Source organism: Microcaecilia unicolor, chromosome 6 (genome assembly GCF_901765095.1).
Source record: "Microcaecilia unicolor chromosome 6, aMicUni1.1, whole genome shotgun sequence".
NCBI lineage: Eukaryota > Metazoa > Chordata > Amphibia > Gymnophiona > Siphonopidae > Microcaecilia > Microcaecilia unicolor.
In genome coordinates this window covers 36,392,300-36,401,394 of record NC_044036.1, presented here as the reverse complement: position 1 = coordinate 36,401,394, position 9,095 = coordinate 36,392,300, and the positions used below count along the sequence as shown (strand labels likewise).

At 41.1% G+C, this 9,095-nt stretch overlaps 1 protein-coding gene across 1 annotated transcript in view; it reads left to right on the top strand.

The window, feature by feature from the left end:
* Positions 1 to 7,202: 7,202 nt before the first annotated feature.
* LOC115472051 (cytochrome P450 2J2) overlaps positions 7,203 to 9,095 on the top strand; it is a 37,637-nt gene continuing 35,744 nt past the window's right edge. The window contains exon 1 of the mRNA XM_030206093.1: positions 7,203 to 7,514. Within this exon, the coding sequence (XP_030061953.1) occupies positions 7,305 to 7,514 (210 nt within the window). The 5' untranslated portion in view covers positions 7,203 to 7,304. The remainder of the gene's footprint in view (positions 7,515 to 9,095) is intronic.

The following is a 9,095-nucleotide window of genomic DNA, read 5'->3' as shown; positions in this document are numbered from 1 at the left end:
GAGTGGGCTGAAAACCAGAGAAGCCTGGTTCAAATCCTACTGCTGCTACTTCTGACCTTGGGCAAGTCACTTAACCCTCCATTGCCTCAGGCACAAGTATAGATTATGAGCCCTCCAAGGACATGAAATTACCTCCTGTACCTAAATATAACTCCCCTTGAGTTACAACTGAAAAAGGGTGATGCTAAAGTTAAATCCAAAATCTCATTCCATTCCTTCTCATTCCCCCTGTTATAATATTGCTGTAGGCGATACACATGTAAAAAGTAGGTACACAAACGATATACATGTGGGTGTGGTTTGGGCAGAGTTGTGATGTATGCATATACTTACACATATTGCATACACATATTTGCATCTACTTCAGAGCAGGCATAAATTACTACTTCTTATTTCTATAGCGCTACAAGGCATACGCAGCGCTGTACACCATACACAAAAGACAGTCCCTGCTCAAAGAGCTTACAACCTAGATAAGACAGGTAAACAGACAGAACAATTAAGGGTAAGGGAATAAAGAGGTGAGGATAAAAGGTTAAACTTATAGATTAAGTTAATGCAAGAGCATTTGTGAGTTAATAGTGATAATTCTGGGAGCCTATTTTATAAAGACACAGGAGCATTTTCGATAGGAGTCCAAATCCAATTTTGGATGTTTTGCCAAAATTCCAGTGCCAAATTTGGTCATTTTTGAACCAGGAAAACATATTTTTGACTCGAAAACCACCCTATTTTAGATGTTTTTGTGCTCTGTGTCTTTCTTTAAGGGCCATTTTCAAACAAAAGACATCCAAGGGAAAACGCACAATAACAAGCCATTGAGGTGTGGGGGCCAGCAGTTTTAATAGACTGGTCACACAGACCGCAGCGGAGAGAGAAGTGGGACAGCCTTGGGAGCACTACGGTGAACGTCACATAAAAGGTCCCAGGTACACGTTGCATCATAACACACATATATATTGTATGGTGAGCCCTCCAGGAGTAGCAAAAGATGTACCCAACTACACATCACTATAATAGTCCTTACGCCTGCAAGTATCACCTATATGTAAGTTCAGTAAGTATTTTGTGGGTTTTGAGGCCCTCACACTTTCTATCACAAGTGTACCAGTTACATTGGGATATGGGCCTAGGACCCCTTTATGATTACTAGGCTACTCCAGAGACCTGCTTGCTGCTCTGTGATGAATGGCCATTATATCTGTAATTGTCATAGAGCCTGGTATGTACTGTCACTTTCACCTCAAGGGGGTGAGAAGGGATCAGTGACCACTGGGGGATTAAGGGGAGGGTCTTTCCTTTATCCCTCTAGTAGTCATCTGGTAAGTTTGGGCACCTTTTTGGTACTTAAAAACATTTTGGGGTCTTTTTACTAAGCAGTGTTAGGGCCTACCCGAGCCAATTCCGAGTTCTGGGTAGTAATTTCATTTATAGTGCATGTCCCCTATGCGTGCCAGAAAATCATTTTTATTTTATGGCGTGCGGTGCTGCCAGGCGGTAAAAGGTATTTGATGCATGTAGACCCTTACCGCCCAGTTAACGTTCGAGACCTTACTGCTAAGTCAATGGGTGTCGGTAAAGTCTCGGATCCAAAATGGATGCACATCAATTTTCATTTTGCCGCACGTCCATTTTTCAGTCAAAATTTTCAAAAGGCATTTTTACAGGTGCGCTGAAAAATGATTTTGCATGTGTCCAAAACACACAACTACACTACCACAGGCCGTTTTTCAGTGCACGTTAGTAAAAGGACCCCTCTATTTTATGCCCTGGCTGTTTTTACAATGTTCCATTATCTCAGAAAAATGTCCAGATTGTAAGCCTGCCCAAAACATGCCTCCAACGGCCCCCTTGAGATTTAGACAAACTGCATTCTAGACCTTATTTCTAGAAGTGACTAAGGGGGTGATTTTATAAACTGTTTTCAATAAATGGGCTCTTTAAAAAAATAAGGTTGTGTCTAAAACTATGCACTGTACAATCTATCAGGCTCATGTATAAATCTGACAAATATACTTGTTAATTAAAATATTTTATAGCCAACATGTTTCTTTCAAACCACCTAAATCCACATTTTGGAACGGATTAGAAACTGATTGAATGGAATGTGACAAAAGATAGTGGTAAGTGGATTTCAGTTAAAATTTAATGCCAAGAATTGCAGAGTGATGCACTTGGGGGTGTAGAAATCCAAAAGAGAGATACCGGACAGGAGGGGAGAGATTAGTAAGCTCAGCACAGGAGAGAGACCTTGGGCGTTTGGTGTCTGAGGATCTAAAAGTGAAGTAACAATGGACAAGGCGATGGCCGTGGCCAGAAGGGTGCTAGGCTGCATAAACAGGAGTATAACCAGCAGAAGAAAGGAGGTGTTGATGCCCCTCTACAGGTCGTTGGTGAGGCCCCACTTGCAGTATTGTGTTCAGTTTTGGAGGCTGTATCTTGTTAAAGATGTAAAAAGACTGGAAGCTGTGCAAAGAAAAGCTACAAAAATGGTATAGGATTTGCGTTGCAAACCATATGAGGAGAGACTTGCTGACCTGAACATGTATACCTAGGTGGAAAGGAGAAACAGGAGTGACATGATACAGACGTTCAAATATTTGAAAGGTAATCTGCAAACGAACCTTTTCTGGAGACAGGAAAATAGTAGAACTAGAGAACATGAATTGAGGTTGAAGAGGGGCAGACTCAGGAGTAATGTCAGGAAGTATTTTTTCACAGGGTGGTAGCTACATGGAATGCCCTCCCGTGGGAGGTGGTGGAGATGAAAACGGTATTGGAATTCAAACATGCATGGGATAAACACAAAGGAATCCTGTTTAGAAGGAATGGATCTACCGAATCTTAGCGAAGATAAGGTGTGGCGACACCGGTAATTGGAAATCAAAACTGGTGCTGGGCAGACTTCTACAGTCTATGCCCTGATCATAACTGAATCGAAAGGGATGAGCTGGAGTGTACATTTCAAGGGGCTTTGATGTTAGCTTCAGAACGTTTAGTACAAGAACAGTGCTGCACAGACTTTTATGGTCTCTGCCCTGAGAAAGGCAAGGACAAATCAAATTCGGGTATACATATAAAGTATCATACCATGTAAAATTAGTTTATCTTGTTAGGCAGACTGGATGGACCATTCAGGTCTTTATCTGCTATCATTTACTATGTTACTATGTAATAATCGATTTGTGTTAAAACCAAAGATTGTACCAACAGTCTAAAATTATTTAAACAATGGTGAATCTGGCTTAATTTCTTTAAAATAGGAAATACTCTTTGGACTACCATTCAAGATTGCTTTTCCAAAGACAAATACCTATCCACTATAATACCTAGGATCTTCAGTTCCCTCTAATTTCAGAGGGGTACCATTTGATCTCAACTGTAGTTCAGAAGTACCAGTACAGTGAGATTCACTACTAAGGTGCAGTTCTAACTAAAATTTTTGTTTTGTCCCGGTTTAATTTCAAGCTTAAACAAGTTGTCCGGTTCTCTACCAATGTAATGCTACGACTAATAAACAGATTAACATCATCCTTACTCTTATCAAATTAAAAAAACCCAAAAGTAATATCATCTGCACATGAGAAACAATTAACACCTTTACCCTCCAGGAAGAAACCCAATGTTGACATCAGTACATTAAATAGAATTGGTGTTCTTGGTGATCCTGAGGTTCCCCACTAGGTGTCAACCACATCTTTGACTCCAACTTTGTGAAGCCTTCTTTGTAATTGGACAGCATGATGATAATAATGAAGATAAAGCTGAAGATGCGAGTGATAAATTAGCACTACTGTACTTCTAATGCAGATGATAATTACAATAATGCAGTGGCGTAGCTACAGGTGGGCCTGGGTGGGCTGTGGCCCACCCGATTTGTACTCAGGCCCACCCAAAATTGTGGCTCTCTTGCTGTGGCTGGTGGGAGCCTTCAAACCCCACCAGAATTTCCTCCTTGTCAGGCAGTCAATGCTCTTCCAAACGGCAGCTGGCACCACACACCGGCCCCTCCGCACATGCACAGTTTTCACCAGGCAGAAGCACTGAGCATGTATGGACTTCTGGCAGTGGCGTCAGCTCAAGTCAAGCACTGCTAGCTGCTGTTTAGAAGAGCACTGGCTGCCCGAGGAGGAGGAAATCTTCAGCCAGTGCAGTTTGGGAATCCCTACCAGCTCAGGCATTTAATATTTTGTGTTTGAGGGTAGGGGGAGAGCACAGTTGAAGGGGAGGGGGGCCAGGAGGGGCTGAATTCCATGCCCATCCATGTTGGACTGAGGCCCACACATAATTGGCTGTCTGGCTACGCCCCTGCAATAATTATGATAAAGTACTCTTTGCAATAGGGAAGCCAAGTGTTTCAAAGATTCCCTTGATCAAAACCTGCAGACCCAGTCAGAAGATATCAGTCACATTGCAACCTAGCCTGATTTGAAAGAATTTTTATCAGACTGAACAATCAACTGTCTGCAGTTGCTGAACACCTTTTCAGCTGTGCTGGATTAAGGACACATAAGTGCAGTGCACCAGTCATTTTCAAAAATGTAGTTTTACTAAAAGCAAAGTGGATTGAATTGTAGAAAAAACTGAAAACACAAGTCAGGAGACTAGAACGAGCTTGGAACAAAAAGAGAGACGAACAAACACTAAACGACTGGAAACTACTTCGGAGAAAATACAAATATACCATAAAACAGACAAAAAGACTACACTACAAAACATTAATAGGACCAAACTTCAAAGACACACATAAACTCTTCAACCTCGTGAACAAACTGTTAGACACCACACCAGTTACAACCAACGGCAAAGATATACCAAGTGTCGACAACCTTGCGACATACTTCAAGGAGAAAATTATACTATTACGACACAAAATACCCGTTAGCCCTACAGTATACACCACTCTTCTAGACTGTCTAGATCCAGAAGAAGGAACACACCCAGCAGACAGAACCTGGACCGAATTTGAACTACTGTCAGAAGACCTCATCTCTAAAACTCTCAAAAGATATGCCAAATCCAACTGCAAACTAGACATATGTCCAAATAGCCTCATGAAATCTGCTCCTCAACAATTCATAATAGACCTAACAAACCATATAAACTACATGCTACAAAATGGACTCTTCCCAAAAGAAAAAGGAAAAATCTTACTCACCCCAATTCCTAAAGATAAAAAGAAAAACACGAGCGAAATAACCAACTACAGGCCAATAGCATCCATACCACTAATAACCAAGATAACCGAAGGTATGGTAACTAAACAACTCACAAACTATCTAGACAAACATTCAATACTGCATGATGCCCAATCAGGATTCTGTTCGAATCATAGCACAGAAACAGTATTAGTTACCCTTATGACCAAATTCAAACAAATAATTGCAACTGGCAACAATATACTCCTCCTACAATTTGACATGTCAAGCGCCTTCGACATGGTTGACCATGGAATCCTACTACACATACTTGAATACTTTGGCATAGGAGGAAATGTCCTGAACTGGTTCAAGGGGTTCCTAATCCTGCGTTCGTATCAAGTCACATCAAATTCAACCACGTCCAAGGCATGGACACCTGAATGTGGAGTCCCACAAGGATCACCTCTCTCACCAACTATATTCAACCTAATGATGATCCCTTTAGCAAAACTCCTATCAAACCATAACCTCAACCCATATATATACGCCGATGATGTGACAATATACATCCCATTCAAACAAGACACCAAAGAAATCTCCAACGAAATCAATCAAAGTCTACACATCATGAACACATGGGCAGATGCATTCCGCCTGAAATTAAACGCAGAAAAAACCCAATGCCTGATACTCACCTCCCAATACAACACAAATGAATTCAACGTGATAAACACAACAAACCTAAAACTCCCAGTCTCAGAAACGCTAAAAATCCTTGGAGTCACTATCGACCACCACCTAACACTCGAAACCCACGCAAACAACACAACCAAGAAGATGTTTTACTGCATGTGGAAATTGAAAAGGATAAGACCATTCTTCCCAAGATTCGTCTTCCGCAGCCTAGTGCAATCCCTCGTCCTCAGCCATCTGGATTACTGCAACTCACTATACGCAGGCTGCAAAGAGCAAATACTGAGGAAACTTCAAACAGCCCAGAACACAGCAGCCAGGCTCATCTTCGGAAAACCAAGATATGAAAGGGCAAAACCACTACGAGAGAAATTACATTGGCTTCCACTTAAGGAACGCGTTACTTTTAAAGTTTGCACACTAGTCCATAAGATCATTTACGGCGAAGCCACAGCGTACATGTCTGATTTAATAGACCTACCACCCAGAAACGCTAAAAGATCATCCCGAACACACCTCAACCTCCACTTCCCCACTTGCAAGGGCCTGAAATACAAGACGCTACACGCGTCAACCTTTTCCCACATGAGCACGCAGTCTTGGAATACACTACCGCGCAACCTAAGAGTGATTAACGAACAAGCTTCCTTCCGTAAATTACTGAAGACTCACCTGTTTGAACAAACTTACGGAAAGAGCCAAAACACATAGAGTCCATACTCACTGTTCATCAATGCAACATACATCCACTTCTGATCCCTCATCCCGTAATCCAGTCAATCATACATTTATTCACGGAACTATGTACACCATATGTCTTTCTGTCTAACACTGCCCTTTTAGCTTCCCATTGTCTCCTTCCAATGTTTCTATGTTGATGTCCCATTGTTATATTCCTAATGATATTTGAATGTCTCGCACACCTCTGCACAATGTAATCCATAACCAAGTTGTAACAAATGTATTTCTATTATTCATAGCTTATTGTAAGCCACACTGAGCCCACAAAAAGGTGGGAAAATGTGGGATACAAATGCAATAAATAAATAAATAAAATTCTAGTTGCAGTACTCGAACTTTTTACTCAAAATGTATTAGGCAATAACTTTTTTACTTTCACTTAAGTATATTTTTGTATGTGTTCTTTGTATTTTTACTTAAGTATTAAAATACACATTTATTTTGTTACGTAAGAACTTGAACCTAGTACTTTGAACCCTATACAGGCATATTTTCAAAGCACCCCCATGATGGGTGTGATGCAATGCACTGCTTCTCTTCTATCCCTGAGTTTACTCTATGGTTAAAACTACACTCTGCAGCCTCACACCCTTATTTCATCAGATTAAGCAATACAGCTAGTAGCAGGGAAGGAGAAAGCAGTAGCACTTGATCACTGTGGTAATTGCCCTCCGCCCTACAGCAGCAGGTTTAGTGATCAAGGACAAGAGTCCTGCTTGCAGAGAGAGCATGGAGTTGCGTTTTTCCTCTGCTCTAACTTTCCTTTGGGAAGCTGTGACAGTTCGAAGCATCCTGGTGTTCCTGGTGGTGTTTTTCCTCACTGCTGATTATGTGAAAAGGAGACTTCCGAAGAACTTTCCTCCACGTCCCTTTTCCCTGCCTTTTGTGGGCAACATTTTGCAGATGAATTTCACTGAGCCCCATGTTGAAATTCAAAAGGTGAGGAGGGGCTCTCTGTTTTCTTAAGATCCTAAGGTAGCCACCACGGCAACTTGCAAGATATCAGAAGTGCATCAGCATTTTCTCTGAGGGCGACTGCATGAAAGCAGTGTAACTCTTCTTTCGCTTTTTTAAAGGGAGAATTTGGGAGCTTTGGCCAAATTGTGTTTTCAGACGTACTTGTTCAGTAGCTTCGTCGTGAGGTTGGTGCAAAGCTCGAGATCTTGTTTTATTTTCGAGAAATAAATGCCAGTGTTGTTTCTTTACCCATTCTTAAGCACTCTCAGCCCATGTCATAGGGGTTTTGTGGCCTACAGGAAAATGAGAAAGTATGTAGGAAAACAAGGTGAAGGAGACTGATTCAGCTGCAGAGGGTCGTGTTACAGTGAAGAACGTATGGGGTGTGAAGGAAAAACTTTATATTTTAGAAATAGATATTCATCTGAAATGATGTTGCAGATTTTATTATTTTGAAGGCTGGAAGAGGTCTATTTTCATCAGATTTGGAGATAATCAATAGAAACAAAATAAAACATGGAAAAGAAAATAAGATGATACCTTTTTTATTGGACATAACTTAATACATTTCTTGATTAGCTTTCGAAGGTTGCCCTTCTTCCTCAGATCGGAAATAAGCAAATGTGCTAGCTGACAGTGTATATAAGTGAAAACCTTCAAGCATTACTATGACAGTAAAATAGATACCATTGGAGATTCTACATGGAATGTTGCTACTATTGGAGATTCTACATGGAATGTTGCTACTATTGAAGATTCTACATGGAATGTTGCTATTCCACTAGCAACATTCCATGTAGAAGGCCGCGCAGGCTTCTGTTTCTGTGAGTCTGACGTCCTGCACGTACGTGCAGGACGTCAGACTCACAGAAGCAGAAGCCTCCGCGGCCACATTGGTGATCCGCAAGGGCCGACTTCTACATGGAATGTTGCTAGTGGAATAGCAACATTCCATGTAGAATCTATAGAAATCAAACAAAATAAAACATGGAAAAGAAAATAAGATGATACCTTTTTTATTGGACATAACTTAATACATTTCTTGATTAGCTTTCGAAGGTTGCCCTTCCTCGTCAGATCAGAAATAAGTAAATGTTGGTAGGTGACAGTATATATAAGTGATGAGGGTGGATAGGTGAGGGACAGGGAGATACACATGATGGAGCTTTGTCACCCTCCTATCTCCCTGCATATCTCCCTGTCCCTTATCCACCTGACTCTTCCTGTCTCTCACCTATCCACCCCCATCCTGTTAGACTGTCACTGAAATGCTTTGATGTTTCACTTATATATAGTCACTTACCAACATTTGCTTATTTCCGATCTGACGAAGAAGGGCAACCTTCGAAAGCTAATCAAGAAATGTATAAAGTTATGTCAAATAAAAAAAGGTACAACACGTAATACCCAGCTCACATACTATATAACAAACTCATCTTTATACTGTTCATATAGGCATTATTATATAGGATCCATCAGACATCTCTGTCACCACCACTCAGGCTAATGTGAGCCAGGCACTTTTGTGGTGGGCAGATATTCCTCATTTGATCCCATTAGATC